Below are 17,190 nucleotides of genomic sequence, written 5' to 3' on the forward strand. Positions count from 1 at the left end.
TTCTCACTTCAGTCTCCAGAACTTGATTAAAATCCTTAGGATGAATAAATTGACCCCATGCTAATACATTCATGGCTTAAAATAAAGCAATCTCTCTTCCCAACTCATGTACTACTGCCAATGGTCCAATTACATAAGTTTTAAAATCAGTCAATCATCCTCCCATTCAAAAAATACTAAATTCTTAAAATGTAAGATTTAATATCTCAGTTCCCAGAATATTATGATCATAATTGAGGGTTTGGATAAGATGGGAATAACAGAAAGCAATAAGAGAGCTCACCAAAATCTTAATGTTTTTTTCAAACCATACCTTCTACATGTTATGTTCTACTACAGTAAAATCTATATTGAATCAAATAAGTAACATATTTACTGAGCCTCTATTATATGTAAGACATTGTGAAGAATATGAAGAAATATAATGTGAAATATTATACCAGAAAAATCACTGAAGTCAAATTAAAAGCTCCTATCGTTCTTGCCTTTACATTCAGATTTGCTGGAGGTAGAATGGGAAAATATCTCTCATATCGACCCATTTATTTTCTTTCCATTCCCAATTCTACCATTTAGGTTTTTATGTTTGCACACTTGGATATTTTCAGCACTACCATAACTGTCTTCAGCTTCCTCCTCTATAAAATGAGGATAATGACACTTGTATGCTCTTCCTTACTTTCTACACAACTACTTTAAACAGCAAGACAATATAAATCTGAGTTATCATTATCATTATAATAAAATTCCTTAGTAAGTGCCATCAAATATTTTTCAGCCTATAATCCTCATGAAAGAAAGCAGCAAAATCCTAAGACAATGAGGGCCTATTCATTCAGTTCAGTCCCTTGTTTTTAAAGATTCCTGTTTAACTAGAAGTAAAGGGAGAAAGTTGAAGAGGAGCAGATATCAGCTTCATATAAGGAAAAACCTCCTACCAGAGTTATCCAAAAGTGAGCCTGGCTCCATCAAGAGATAGTGAATTTTCCTTCACTGGAAATTTTTAGAGGGGAGTACAGTACAAATGACTGGAGCAGCTAGGTGTCAAGGTGGATAGAATGCCAGAACTGGAAGCAGGAATAAAGTTCAAGCTTTAGACACTGAATAGCTGTGTTACTCTGGAAAAATCACTTCATCATGTTTGCCTCAGTTTCCTCATCTGTCAAATGAGCTGGAGAAGGAAATGGTAAGCCACTCTAGCTTTTATGCCCCCCAAAAAACCCCAAATGGGGTCACAAAGGCAGACATGACTGAAAACAGCCAAACAATATTGATGACTATTTTTCAGAGAAGTCATAAAAGGGGAGCCAAGATGGTGAAGTAGAGCAGAGAAATTCAAAGTCACCATAAGAATCTTCTCTAACTAATATTAAAATATTGCCACAAAATGAATACAGTAGTAAAAGAACCAATCAGGAAAGAGAGTGAAACAACTTTCAAAAAAAGAAGTCATAGAAGGTATTCTTGGTCAAATAAGAATTTGGATGAGCTGGCCTCAAGGATCCTGGGAAACTATAGACATCCTTATCCTTCCAAATAAATGTGATATCCTTTTTTTTTTTAAACCCTTGTACTTCTGTGTATTGTCTCATAGGTGGAAGATTGGTAAGGGTGGGCAATGGGGGTCAAGTGACTTGCCCAGGGTCACACAGCTGGGAAGTGGCTGAGGCCGGGTTTGAACCTAGGACCTCCTGTCTCTAGGCCTGACTCTCACTCCACTGAGCTACCCAGCTGCCCTGTGATATCCTTTTTTTTAAAAAAAAAACCATTAAAAATGGTATTAACCTTTACTGTCAAAACGTTCCTTAAATGCCACATCTAGAGTCAAAAAGTCCTGAATTTTAATCATGTCTCAAACCTCTAATACTTTAGTGACCCTGGACATGTCATTTAACTTCACCCTCAGTTTCCTCACATGTTAATGAGTATAATAATAGCACCCAAATCATAAAGTTGATATAAGGATTAAAGAAGGTAACATATGTAAACTTTAAAAGTATTAAATAAATATTACTTATTATTATAGTTGCTAAAAGCATAAAGTTCAGTGAAAGAAAATGCTGAATATAATATCAAAGAAAATTTTTATGAAGTGCTTAATATATTTCTCAATTTCTTTTTCCTTTGTTACAAAGGATTCTGTGATTATTTTAAAGCATCCTTTCTGTTTCTCAGGCAAATCTGTCAAAGAGCCTCCTAAAACTGTAAATGACAATCATCAGATGAAAGGAAACAGAAGGAAATAGGGAAAATTGGAAAGGGAACAAAGGGAAAAATAAAGAAAAAGAAAAATGACAAATGATTGGAATGAAAGAAAAATCTAGGTCTTATACTTCTAGAAGTAAAGAAATGCTGAGTCTTCCTTTCATGTAGCTTCTTCTAATCCCAGGTAAAGCAAAAGAACAGAAATGTGAGCAGAAGCAAGGGTGGAAGAAAGAAAGCTAAAAAAAAAATCAAAAAATGTCTTCCTAAAAAGTCATAGGATGATAATTCTAATGAGATATAAGCTAAAAGACAAACTATGAAAGAAAAAATAGGGACTGAGTTAATTAGGTAGATTCTAAGGGAGAATCCACTACAAAACTGCTACAGATTTTCAAAGTGCTAAAAGGCTCAGATTAGGCACCAGTAGGAGTCAGGTAAGAAATGATACCTATTATCAAAAAAAAATTTCCTATGTATCATAAATTATTCTAAAGAATCACATTATTTAAACATTGGTTGTTGAATAAATTTAACTGAAAAGAGAGGTGTTTGTCTATCCCTTCTTAAAACTGGTCACCTAAGCCTTTCCTTTAAGGTTAACTTCTTTCTTTGTAGCTTTCATGAATAAAAGTAGTTTCTTTGGTGAGTTTTTTTTTAGCATCCTATCTCAAATTAGAAAGTAAACGCCCTGAGAGCAGAGATTATTTTTGTTTCTTTTTTTGTATCATTAGAGTTTAGTATGGTACTTAGCATATAATTGATACTAAAAAAATGTTCACTGATTGATTAAAACAAAAAAGTGAAATTTCCTGCTCTCAGCAGTTGAAGAATACCAAATTAACCACCTAGCCATGATTTGGTCAAGTCACTTAAAACTATTTCAGCTTAAGTGTCCCAACCTTTGAAATAAGGATTTGGAAGGTCCTTTATAGTTCTACATCTATGACCTTAGACTGCCTATTGTCTCTTTGTGATAAACTATGAAAATTACAGGTATTACTGCTAAAGAAGAAAATTTCAACCCTTAAATAAGAAGCTGCAAGGCAGCTGCCCCAGAGGGAACAGGCTTATTACAGCAATATTGAAAATGACCAAGATAAGTACCCTATGTGCCCAGAGTCTAAAAAAACTTTGGGGGTCCAAGTGAACTTGGGGATTGACTCCAAATGAAATCGAACCATTTTTCCTGTCCTTATTTCTTTATACTGAGTGCACATAAAAGCTTATCTGTGATGGATTCCAAAAGTATATGGTTTTTTATATAAAACTCCATTTTCTTAGATAAGTAATATAGGTAGGAGTCTTGGAAGCAAGTAAGGAAAAAAATGATTTGACAAGAACAGAGGGGCAACTGAAAATACACTTAAGGTTGTTTTAATGTAAACCTACATCTGCTAAATACTTACAGAGCAATGTAAACAATGCAAAAGCAAAAGATCAATAAAAAGACTATTTTTAAAATACTTGTTGAGGCCCTAACTTAAGAGTCTGGCACTTTATTGTCACCCAAATAAACACTTATTACCCTCCCTTCTATATGTGTTACAAGAGTGATTCAGATAAGAAGAAAATCTTCAGCGCTGGGAGCTCTTCATTAACAATCTATATTGGTTAGGAATTGCTAACCTGGAAGCTTTTAATATTCTAATCCAAGTCCTCTCCACTCTCCTTTCAGAAATAATGACATGTCTGAGGTAATTCACTTATACACCCAGATGCCAAATTTGTCATATGAGTGTGTTGCCATGGAGAAGGCTGCAAAGGCAGCATCCAGGAGCACCAGAGGGTTATAAATTACTAAATAAATATCCGCCCATTCAGTAGACACACTAAGTTACTGCATCACTTAGAAGTTATTAGTCATCAATACACTGTACAAAAAGGGTGGAATGACGTGAATGCCACTGTAGCAATGACAAGCAGGCTAATTACTATTACACACACCAAATGCGATGGAGGCTCAGCAGAGTAGGGAGGGGGTGGCGTCTCCACAGCTATTTCAGGATCCTCATGCTCACTTTCACTGTAGCATTCTGCAATGACAATGAAAGTGCTCAATTGTTTTTTAAACCACTGTTGCTTATTCTACAGAGCATCAGCTAAGATATTTTTCTGGCAGTTTTCTTGCAGAGGTCAAAACACACACACACACACACACACACACACACACACACACACACACACACACACACACACACACACATCATTTCTCCTGCAGAAAATATGCCTAGGGTTCTGCCTACTTTGAGGAAAGAGAGACAAAAATGAGAGCGAGTGGGCTGGTTTCATTGTGTTCGGTTTCTTTATATGGTTTTAAGATCAGGTTGCAATAGGTAGCTGCAGAAAATGGATGAGTGGGAGAATCTTTCCATTTCTAAGTTAACAATTTCTATGGCCTTTTCATTAAAAAGTTTAAATTTTGTTCTGGATTCCTCCTTGTGCAGGGCTTCTTAAAAACTCTTTGAACCTTAATTCAGTCCCTTTGGGACTTTAGGAGTTAGGAGAAGCCTACAGACCCCTTTTTAGAATGTTATTTAAATTCATAAAATTAAAGAATATTACAAAAGAAATTAATTACATGAAAATACAACTACATTTTTTAATTGTTCCACAGTGCCCAGGTTAAGAACTAGAATCCAATGATTACATGGAAATGAATAGAGAATCTTAAGTCTTTTTAAGTATAAAAGTCCTAAGCAAACCCATATGATACGACCTCCTACTAGCACTATTTTAGGTCCTGGCATCTTTTTATTAGTCCATTCTTTCAGGAATTAACAGAATACCCACCTAGCACATATGCTAAGACACCAGAGAGGAAACTGTAGGATGGAATGTTGTCACGCTGAGAGCATGACTGGATCAGTAAAAGGGGTGTCTGTCTGAGTCTGAGCTGTCATAACTACAGAAGTGGGGAATAAAACATTTATACTGGCAATTGTTTGGAGTGCCAATAAAACTTACATCTATTATGTAGGGGAAGTGAGGGTAATAACATACTTATAGCCAGTACAAACTGGCATAGCACATCTATCTACTCCTCTTCTTTAGCTCTTCATCTTTATTCTTCCCTCCCTCTTTTCCTTTATTCTTTTAGTCTCTCTCTCTTTCTTTCTAATTTTTAGAGAACTTCAAGTTCAAATGTTTTACATTCATTTTATCTATATCAGTTCCATTCTATTTCTATCACCTAATCATTTCCAACTATAAATACCCAGAGGTTTAAAATAAAGCATACCTTCATCTTTTCCTGTGGTTGCAAGACGGATTACAGCTAACCCAAGCTTATTTAACCACCTAAAATTCAAAATAGAAATTAAAAATTGGATATGAAAAACTTTAAGAATCACAGAGAAGTCCAAATGCTCCCACACGAAAAGGGCACCCAAGACTCAAACCCCTCACTGATTTTTCTTCCCTAAATATCTGCAGAAAGAGTCTTCGTACTTAAGTGAATTACAATTTCTACCCAGTATCTGCATGGGAATAGAAAAAGGCAATAATTCAAGAGGATTGTTTTTCCAGAAAAGGCTAGTAGTTCATTGAGGTAGATATTCAACCTTTATATAAATGTCAGCATAAGGCTTTTTCATAACTATTGTATTTAGGCCATCCTTGGTTAAAAGCAACTGGAAAATTTGGTTCACAGAAGCAACTAAGCTGATAACTTTCTAGGGCATTCTAAGTACTAAAACCAAATATAACTTTCTTTGAAAGTGCTCATTCTAAATATTTTGTCATGATTTTAAGTTCTAAATACTTAATTTAGTTGATCATCAAAGTTACTTCTCCTTGACTACAACAGACTAGATAGTTCTGTCTGGGAAGAATTGAGGTAAACAAAATACTTTTTATAAAGGTATTTATTTCCACTTTTAATTATTAAAATATGGCTGTGACTATATAGTTACCGCTTAATTTATGAAAGATGCAGTTTTTAAATATAAATATAATGCAAACATTTGAAGATTCTGTTACCCATTTTTAAGTATTATTTTGTTCCTAGAGGAAAAATTCCTCACTTGTCTCATTTTAAGAATTTCAGCTAAGAAACAAAATTGGCACTCTCAGAAGAGATGATCTGGATTAAAACCCCAGCCCTGTTGCTTATTACCTGTATAATAAATTCACTTAATTTCACATCATCATTTTCATTTCAATAAGAAGAGATTAGACTACATGATCTTAAATTTTCCATCAAGCTCTAAAATCTATGATTCTATGATAATGCTAGAAATAGAATTATATTTATTATCATTTACATCAGTGGTTCCCAAACATTTTTGCCCTACCACCCCCTTTCCAGAAAAAATATTACTTAGCCCCCTGGAAATTATTTTTTAAAATTTTAATAGCAATTAATAGAAAAGATAAATACACCTGTGGCCATCACCACTGTCCTAGATCACTGCAGCACCCACCAGGGGGCAGTGGCGCCTACCTTGGGAATCACTGATTTACAGCAACACATTACATTGAGAAAAATCAAATCATCTTTTTAAAAAATGAAAAGAAACCAAGAGTTTCTACATCATGACAAGTAATCTCTATCTTCCACATATTATTTTTAGCAAACCCTAGATCATTCCAGCAACAGGGTAAAGGTAACCATGAAGGGGTCCCTAGACCGTAGCAATCAATCAACAAGCATTTATTAGGAACTTACCATGCACGAGACACTGTGCCTAGAGCTCTGTACATACAAATACAAAAAATGAAACAATTTCTACTTGTTCAAAGTTTATGTTCTCATAAGAGTAATCAATCTGATGGACTTTTTACAAGAAAAGCAATGCCAATACCAACAGGGTGATATGGGAGCTGGATCATTTTCTACTTGGGAGGAAAGAGCAACTAGGTAGCACAGTGGAGAGACTTCTAGGCCTGGAGTCAGGAAGATGAGTTCAAATCCGACCTCAGAAACTTATAACTGTGTGACACTGGGCAAGTCATTTGACCCTGTTTGTCTCAGCTTCCTCAGTTATAAAATGTGGTGGAGAAGGAAATGGCAAACCATTCCAGTATCTTTGCCAAGAAAACACAATAGGGCCATAAAGAATTGATCAGGAATGATAAAGTAACATGTAATTAGCCTATTTTGAAACTCCATAATGGAAAAATTTGAGCTTACTGATAATGTGAGAGATGTATTTCATTCACTACAGATCAGGCAATGAAAAATTGAAATAGTTTAAAAAAAAAACTAAAGGTTTGAGATTAGAGTTAACAGGAAGAGGTTTCCTAAGCCAGTTCATAACTTACAGAAGTATAATAATTTATCAGAGCTTCAACAGAAAAATAAAAAATACCTTATTTAGCATCCAACACCAGTTTACACAAAACTGTAACTGGTTATAAAAAAATTGGGATCTTTCGACTATCAAATTTCTAAAACTCACTAACTTAGATCATTCCATTCACCAAGGATTTTTTTTAATATTAAGGCTATGAGAAAGCATCCATTTGTGGTTAAGTGGTTATACAAAGGGACATCCAATTATGGAGTAAGAACAGATGTTTCCTGAGTGTTTGTTGTATATTCACTTGATGTAAATGTGTGTGCTAGCATAACACTCATGTTGAGCCATAAATATACAAAATCATTATTTCAGACACTGGCAGAAAAGACTGCAGCTCCCCTCAAACTGGGTTTAGAAGCGGACTCTTGCCATTGAAATTACTTCCCTTTTTAGCTTTAAAAGTGAGGGTAAGTGCAAAACACAAGAGGTTTCTATTAACCATGAGGATTTTTCACTCTAGTCTTTATGACAGATATGTAGCTGCTAAACCAAAGCTGTTTCCCATGGAGACAAAATTCTAAAAATGGAAACGACATATTAAAGTGGTCTCTCTCTCTTGTTAGGCATGTCTGCTCTGATTCTAAGAGACATAATGACATTACTTCTTCTGCATCCATATTTTAAAGAGCTGTGACTTGGACAACATGGCTCTCCACTCCACTATTACAAAGTGCAAATCCGCTGCGATCTGGTGAACCTTGAGAACAGTGGGAGCTAAAAAGATGCATCACCCCATGGCCAGTTGAGTGATGAGTTTCTCTTCAGTGCATAGCTAACACAGGGGTCAGACAGCACACCACTGTCATTGGTCAGTTATTAAAATCTTTGAACTTAGATGGTACCTTCTAGGTTTGAGCTTCATTTGCACAGCATGCAAGAAGCCAAAGTCAACTCTGCACCCTGATGCTACACATTCTGATGAGATTCTAGAGAACTTGAGTGAAGGGTTTTATCAACTGTCTGTTCATAAAAATCAGTGCAGTACAAAAGTGAGCTAGAATCTCTTCACTTTCAGAATTATCACATCAGAGACAAGAGTATGAGAAGTATAGGATTATATTGTTATTATATGGACCACGTAGGTCTGTGATCTCAGGCTGCTTTACTACTTTAAAGCCATCCTAGAATTTAAAAAATACCTTAACCAGACTTCTCAGAGTGAAAGCACACCTGCAGCCTCAGTAACCTTCAGGGTTACCTTTCTGACTTTTGTAAATAAATATAAACAGGAAAATTATTTTGCTGTGACAGTGAAAATAGATTTGCAAACTGCTTCTGATGTTTGGACAAATTTACGTGGCATGTTTTTGTTTGTTTCCCCTTGCAATCCTAACAACATTTCTAATATGGTTACAAAAGATTCAGCAAGATCACTCCCCCATTTAAAGCAAATGCCAGACAGTGTATGAACCTGATTATAAATCCAGACATTTCTCAGATGAAATGTGATTTCATTCACACATGACAATTGCTCTTTATAATATATGTTAGATATTTTTACATTAGATATTTATATTACATATATACGCAAAATTAGAGATCAATAGCTTCATGTACGTTACTCTTCTGTTCTGCTATGTACATCAAAATGCCCATTTTATTTGATGTTTCTCATGGTTAGAGTAAAAATAAGTTGGAAAAAAGAAAACCAGTGGTTGCTAAAGTTTACAGTGTTGGAGCCAAAATTAAGTCCTTAGTTCATAACAAGCAGATGTTGGGTGTTTTTTTAAATCGTTAAAATGTGCTTGCTTCTTCATATTTTTTAATTTGGCAAACATGAGGAAAAGCAATATTTTTCAAAAAAGTCATTAACTTACATTCCTCCAGTTATTTTTTAATTTGGTCAATGTGAAGGAATGTAGCATTTTTCTTTGCTTCAGATCAAATGCATTATGGAAGAAATATGATCATTTTTAATGGCACATATAATTTCTACTGGCCACTTTAGACTTTGATCTAATGTGGTCTCCTTGGGGCACTTTTGCTCTTCTAATGAATAAACATCTCATGCTTCAGATCTTGCTTAAGCATTGCTAGGGATTTGTTTATCTGATTGGCCAACCATTAGCCACTGTCACATGGAAGAGAGATTTCTTGAAGGAATAAGATAGCACAGGTCAGTTTGGAAGTGGAGAAAAGGAAGTTGAGGACGTAGATCTCAGTCCAGAAGATGAAAATAACCACTAATACATGCAGAATGTTTCATTGCTCCCAAATCCTTTACAGGCCTTATCTCAGGGAGCTCGAAACAATTCTGTGAGAGAAGGGTAGTTATTATTATTCCAATATGGACAATGTTGTCAAGTTGGAGGATCACAGAGACCTTATGGACACTGAGGACCAGAGCTAGTGGCAACACAAGGCAAATTTCATCAATTTTATCACTTTGTCTAGGGCTGGCCCTCACTATTACAGAATGTCTTCTTTCTTCAAACACACAAAATAGGTTCCTTATGGAGCAGAATCTAGCTGATAGACATAACAACTAAAATGTAAACAGCAAAAACAATTTTTTAAAAATTGAATGCTACATAACTATCATCAAGGTTGAATACAGAGAAGGTCAAGAAAATAAACTTCTCTCCTTTTACTATAGAGGTGGGAAAACTATGGAAGTGACAGAATCAATTTACTGTCAAATATAAACAATGAGTTGATCAGTTTTGCTGAATTGCTTTTATTTTATTTTTTAGTCTTTGTTACAAGTTAAGACTTTTTATAAGCAAAGAGGCATCTTTTTAAAAACAAGACCATCCATAAATTTGTTTAATTTTAAAAACTTTGTCCTGTTTTTTTTTTAAAGTACTGTGCTTTGGCTTTTGGCTAAATTAAGCACATGAATTTGTCATTTTCTTAAAGCATTATATGCTTTCTTTTGTTGTTGTTGTTCAGTTATTTTCAGTCACGTCCAACTCTTCATGACCCCATTTGGGGTTTTCTTGGCAAAGATACTAGAGTGGTTTGCCATTCCCTTCTCCAACTCCTTTCCCAGATGAGAACCTGAGGCAAACAAAGTTAAGTGTCTTGCCCAGGGTACAGAGCTAGTAAGTGTCTGGGGCCAGATTTGAATTCAGGAAGATGAATCTTCCTGACTCCAGATCTAGCACTCTATTCACTCTGCCACCTAGTTGTCCTTTAATGTTTGCTAAGCAAAGCCAAACCAAAAAAAAACAAAAAAAAAAAACACCTGGGAGCACTCTGTCCTCTACCAGACAAGATGAAAGAATTGTTGATTTGGAGGAGGAAGAAATCTTAGAGCTTATCAGTATAACCACTCCAACTCACTGTGTAGGAAAAGAAACTTGATTCTCAGAAAAGCTGTTACTTACCCAAAGTCAAAGGGAAGTAAGTAGCCAAGTTGGGATTTAATTCTAAACTTGGCTATTTATCTCTAGCTGTGTTTCTTCAAGGACAATGTTGTCCAACAACATTTTGTGCTAGAGTTACACTGTTCCTCACATGAAGACTGCTAATGCATTGATGACTAGTGAGGGATGTAGCAATCAGAAAGTATGTGACCAGGGTTCAGTGTGCTAACAAGAAAATGTTGCTGGCCATGTTTTTACTACTTCTTCTTAACATATATTTGACAGGTAATGATGCTGTTATTCTCAGTTGTGTCCTACTCTTTGTGACCCTAGTTGAGGTTTTCTTGGCAAAGATACTTGAGTAGTTTCCCATTTCCTTCTCCAGCTCGTTTGACAGATGGGGAAAGTAGGGGGAATAGGGTTAAGTAACTTATCCAGGTTTACACAGCTAGGAAATGACAGACTGAATTTGAATTCAGGAAGATGAATCTTCCTGACTGAAGGCCCAACACCATCCAATAAAACAACTATTCCCCATTGGGAGAACATTGTCATAACATTAGAGAGATTCCCTTCATTTAAGCTAAATGACTGTTTGGTGTTGATCTCCCTCTTTTTCTGTATACCTGTCAGAAGTGCAGGTTGTATTGGAACCAATAAACTTGAAGTTTTAAAAAAAAAACTGAATTCCAATTGTTTGACAGGTGGATGAGGATAGCATAAGAGACCACAGGTAAAGGTCCTAGACTTATAAATTATTGAGTTGGTAGGGTCATTAGAGGATATCTAGTTAGTTCTTGCCTGAATAAGAATCCCCTCAAAAACAAAACCAACAAAGCCCCTCTAGTAATGGGAAGTACAGCTCAAACTGGCTCTGAAAAACTGGTTGTTAAATTTTCAGCATGAGAATTTATACCTCAGAAATCTGCAAAGACTACAAATTGGGGCTTGATTTATTGTTTTCTTGATTGTCTTAAAGAGGTGGAGAAAATAATAATGCAAATTAAGCTCAAAAGGGTATCCCATGGAAATGTTTGAGTTTTTGGAGGACCAGTTATTAAACATTTATCAGAATACTCATGGGAAGAACATACTATTATAATTGTGAGGACTTTTTTTCTTTCATTAAGTTTAACTCTGCCTTTCCACAACTTCTTCCCACTCTTCCTAACAGGCTCTAATGGCAAGCAGGAAAAAAATCTAATGTTTCTTCCACATGGTAATTCATTAAATACATGAGCCAGTGTCTTGCCCTTTTCCCACTGGACCTTAAACCTCCTTTTCTCTAAACTAAACATCCTTATTTCCTTTAATCAGTCATCATATGGAATCTTCTCAAAGACCTTCACCATCCTTGTTGTCCTCTTCTAAATACAACCTAAAGTAGCTCCTTGAAAGTAGGGATTGAACAGGCAATCAGGTAGCCCAGTAGATTGAAAGCCAGCCCCAGAGAAAAGAGGTTCTGGGTTCAAATCCAGCCTTAGACTCTTCTTATTTGTATGACTGGCCAAGTCACTTACCTCCCATTACCTAGCTCTTACCACTCTTATGTATGGGAACCAATACACAGTACTGATTCCAAGATGGAAGGTAAGGGTTTTTAAAAAAAGGGGGGATTAAGTTTCATTCTTTGTATTTGTATTTCAGCATCTAGCACAATCTCTGGCACCTAATAAATGATTAATAAATGCCTACTGATGTGTTGATTAGCAATAAACAAGTAATAAAAATAAGTAATAAGAAAGCAATATTCTACTACCAGATATACTAGGAACAAGCAAGGAGGCAATCTCCTCTTGTAAATTTGCTGTACCATAAGTTCTCATTCAATTAAAATCCAGTTACACTCTGATATAAACCACAGAGACACCACTATATCAATATCTAACACATGCATTTAAAAAGACAGAAGAAAATAGATTTAAATTAAAGAAATTTATAGTATGAGTAAATTATTTCTGACAGCAACCTTGTCAAAGGGATATGGCAGGAGGTTGTGGAATATTCTGCCAAGAAAATCTTTAAACATCTCATGGTGACAACCAAAAAGTATTTAATAAATGCCCACCTCCATATGGTTCTATGGTGAACACCAGCTGAGATGGCACAGATGGCATTTGCTGAAAACAGAGAAATTTACTTGTGCTTCCATCTAGCTTCATTTTCTTATTACTCTGATTTTCACAGCTTATATAATATTAACAACAGTGGCACCTTGAAATAGCCATTATTTCCTCCTTTCTGTTTTATTTTTCCTGCTGAAGCATCCCATGGGTTAATTTTAAAGAACCTAATTTTTAGGTGTACTTTCTTTTCTAGCCCTCAGGCCTCTAAATGCTAGAGGAAATAATATGAAAGCAATAGATAGGCCCTGCAAAAGACAAGGATGGTAATATCAGAAGCATGGGAAATAAGAAATATGCTACCCAAACTGACCCATGGTAATATTAGTGTGCTATAAAAAAAAAATAGTTAGCTAGGTGACTCGATGGATAGAGAGCCAGATCTGGAGATGGAAAGTCCCGGGTTCAAATATGACACTCCCTAGCTGTGTGACCTGGGCAAGTCACTTAACCCCAGTTGCCCAATCTTACCATTCTTCTGCCTTGGAACTAATACATGGTATCAATTCTAAGATGGAAGATAAGGATTTTTAAAAAACCAATGAAGAAAATAGTTTCAGAAAAACCTGGGAAAACTTATATAAGCTGATACAAAGTGCAATAAGCAAAACCAGAACAATGTATATTACAGAGAATTAATAATGTAATATGCTACTTACTTCCTGACAGAGAAGTAATGGATTCAAACTGTAGACTGGGACATAATTTTTGAATATGACCAATGAAAGAATTTATTTTGCTTGACTAGACATATTTTGTCACAAGGATTTTTTCAACAGAAAGGGTAGATTTTCACTAATTTTAAGAAAGGAAACTTAATTTTAAGAAATAAAACAAGCCAAAAAATAGACCCTGGCTTGACAATGAAAATCCCAAAATTTGTCTATGCCCAGAAAGACTCAGAGCAGCCATTTTATTTACTTACATGTTCATTTCCTGCACATTCTCTGCTGCAAAATAAAAAGTCTTGATCTGTGGATGGCTGATCTTAAAAGCACTTGAAAGGAAAACAGCAAAAATATATGAAAAGTTAATGTAGGATGGATTCATAACTATACCAGTAAAAAGGATATTCCTCCCCCCTTTCTATCTCAAGGATTAAAAATAATCCTAACAAATTAAATGTTGTCTATTCCAATCCCTGGCTTCCAAAGAAAGGTGGAAGTCAATTCCTCCTATATCAGGAGAAAGATTTCAGTTAACGGTAAAGACATTCCTTTTAAAATAAGATTATACTATTTGCATTTGGTCAAGAGTATGCTCTTTGTCAATACCTAAGAGAATGAAAAAATACAAGAGAAGAAACTTCTTAGAATAACTGACCCCAATCTTTCAATCAAGACCCCTCAAATGTACATTTGGAATCTGGAAAGACACCTTAAGTTTCTAGGTCCTAACTACAAAGAGGTCTTTCAAGGCATTATCTTATGGGAAGGTCCTGAGTTCAAAGCCTTGTAAAGGGGGATCTATATGGCTAAATAGATAGAGCACCAGATCTGAAGTCAAGAGGGCTTGGATTCAAATCACAGATACTTCTAGCTGTGTCACCCCGGGAAAGTCACTTATCCCCAGTGGCCTAGCCCTTACCACTTTCCTGCCTTGGAACTGAAACTTGTATTGATTCTAAGTCAGAAGGCAAAGGTTTAAAAAAAAAAGCCTTGCCTAGTTACTCATACTTCAATATGTATCACATAATAATTTCTGAAGTTCCATGAATAAAAAACACATGTATTCAAATCTGCTGTAATTAAAATTAATGGTAGAAAAATGAATATAAAATTCCCATATTTTAATTACTAACAACACACAAACAAAAAAGGAATAAAATTAATAACTCTCATATTTTAAAATAAAAGCTTAAAATATTAAAAATTAATCAGCAAAAGTTTTTAGTGGCTTTTTCTACAATAGCTTTTAAGACGGAAGTCCCAGGCCATATAGCAGACCATCACCGCTAACTAACCAAAAGCCACCTAAGTCAGTACAAAACTGCACATATCCTGTTGCGACAAAGCAGCCTACACTTAAAGGGTAGTTAGTGCTTTCCACCCAGTTCATTTTCCTTATTAAAAGTTTAAAACCTCGGGTAGGAAGCTAGAGTAACTATTATCATGGATGAATGATGAACTGATTGAACTAAAGATCAGATTAAAAGTGAAAGACAGGAGCAGGCAAGCTAGGTGGCTCAGTGGATAGAGAGCCAGTGTGGAGACGGGAGGTCCTGGGTTCAAAATCTGATCTCAGAAACTTCCTAGCTGTGTTACTTAACCTCCTTTGCCTAACTAATACCACTCTTCCGCTTTAGAACCAACATTTAGTATCAATTCTAAGACAGAAGGTATTAAGAAAAAAAAGAAGAAAGAAGACAGAACAGGGAAAGGAGGGGGAAAAGTTGGAGAAGAGGGATCATTAAGGAAGCAGTTGTGATGCATTGGGATAGAAAGGGAAGGGTACTGGGAGCCAGGAGATTTGGTGCCTGTCCTAGCTCTGCATCTTGTCTGGTTGTATGAACTTCTACATTGCTGCATAACCTTTCTAAGGTCTCATCAGCAAAACAACAAGACTTGGATTAAATGGCCTCAAGTCCTTTCTCCATCTCTCAAACTCTCATGACCCCATTTTACCTCTGCATATGAGGTATCTGTACTCAAATAATTGTTTTCAGACTAGCAGACAGCTAGCCTAGGATGTGGCTAGTTAAGATCCTTTGGGTGACGAACAGTCAGCCCATGACTGATTCCCCCAATCACAACAATAACAACAGCCTAGGATGTACAACCTCGCTTAGGTGACAGATGACTGCCCATGCTGTGAATAATTTCAAGAAGAATTTAAATTTTAAAAACAGCATTGGTCTTACTTGTCGTCGTGCCTACAGTTACGTGGAGGGAGGCCTGCAGAACCTCAGTTACTAACTGGCACAGAACCTTGGCATCTAATCTCCTGACCTCTCTTGGAGAACTTATTTATGGAGTTGCCTTGCATCACAGAACATAGAGCTCTGCAATAGAATTTTATGGGGGAAATGGAGGTTGGCACTTATTAAAAGCCTGGTCAGGCTAATGTCCAACATAAATGAAGAGAAACTCTTCTGTTTCTAGTCAACTTAGAGCTCTAGGCTCCAGATCTTGTCCATTCATTAACTTCCAAACCACCACATCTTTTTCAAGTCAGAATCCCAACCCAACCAAATGGACAATGAACATGCATCAGGTGAATATTAACATGGGCCAGGCAGGAATTTGTGGTGTTTCACAACTCACTGTTTTTTCTTGCATTCAGCAGCTCTGTCCACAGCAAAATCTGGCAAGTTGATGAATCCGTCAGCTTTCTCTGCCTGAAAGAAGTACAAAATCGCGAATCTGAATTACATACGCCTATTCTCAGTGCATTTTATTATGATTAGACAAGCTGAATTTAGGAAGTAAAGATAAGGAAACATGGGGGGAATGTGACTAACTCTTAATAAAGACTAGTTGTAATGAATAAAATGTTGGACACGAAGTCAAGAAGATTTTGGTTCAAATGTCTCTCCTGAGACATTTATTAGCTGTGTGACCCTGCACAAGTCACCAAATCTCTTTCATCCTGTTTCTTCTCCTTTAACTTGGGGATATAAAACAATAGGGTTGTATAGGATCAAATCAGAAAATATATATTAAAGTGCTTTGCAAACCTTAGATTGCCACACAAATGGAAATGGAAATTAGCATATTACTAGCTACTACTATATGCTGGGACATTCTCCCATGTACAACGATTAGAGTCACCTAGTATCTGCTAGATAGAGACTTTTCAGGAACATAGAGGCTTCAAAATATGAAAGGTTCTTCCTCACCGTGTATATGTAATATTAAGAAACCAAATGCTAGATTGTCAGGAGGTAGGTGAGAGTTTTTAAAAATTAAAAACATTTTGTTAATGAAAAGTAATGTTTATCACAGATTTCACACAGGAAGGGACCTCGGAAGCCAGCTAGTCCAAATCTTATCATTTTATATATTTTTAATCTTTTATTTATTTATTGGGAAAATTTTATATTTATTTATTTATTTAGAAAAACCAACAGGGAATGATTTACCCACAGGTTCTCATACACAAAAGTGTGAGAGAGTATTTGAACCCTAATGCTCTGACTCTCAGAGTCAGTGCTTATTCTGATATAACATAACTTCATTCAATTTTACTTTCTATTCATTTTTAAGATTACAATTTAACATGGCCCACCCAATCTAATCAAAGAAGAGGAGCTTA

General features: G+C 35.8%; 1 protein-coding gene across 1 annotated transcript in view; it reads right to left on the bottom strand.

Moving 5' to 3' along the window:
- The window catches only part of IPCEF1 (interaction protein for cytohesin exchange factors 1), an 86,153-nt gene that overhangs the window by 39,778 nt on the left and 29,185 nt on the right, over positions 1 to 17,190 (bottom strand). Inside the window, exons 2-5 of the mRNA XM_044671735.1 lie at positions 16,200 to 16,273; positions 13,862 to 13,933; positions 5,444 to 5,502; positions 4,150 to 4,238 (exon numbers count right to left, since the gene is read on the bottom strand). Of these exons, the coding sequence (XP_044527670.1) occupies positions 4,150 to 4,238; positions 5,444 to 5,502; positions 13,862 to 13,933; positions 16,200 to 16,273 (294 nt within the window). The remainder of the gene's footprint in view (positions 1 to 4,149; positions 4,239 to 5,443; positions 5,503 to 13,861; positions 13,934 to 16,199; positions 16,274 to 17,190) is intronic.

This window comes from Gracilinanus agilis, chromosome 4, assembly GCF_016433145.1.
Source record: "Gracilinanus agilis isolate LMUSP501 chromosome 4, AgileGrace, whole genome shotgun sequence".
Classification (NCBI taxonomy): Eukaryota; Metazoa; Chordata; class Mammalia; order Didelphimorphia; family Didelphidae; genus Gracilinanus; species Gracilinanus agilis.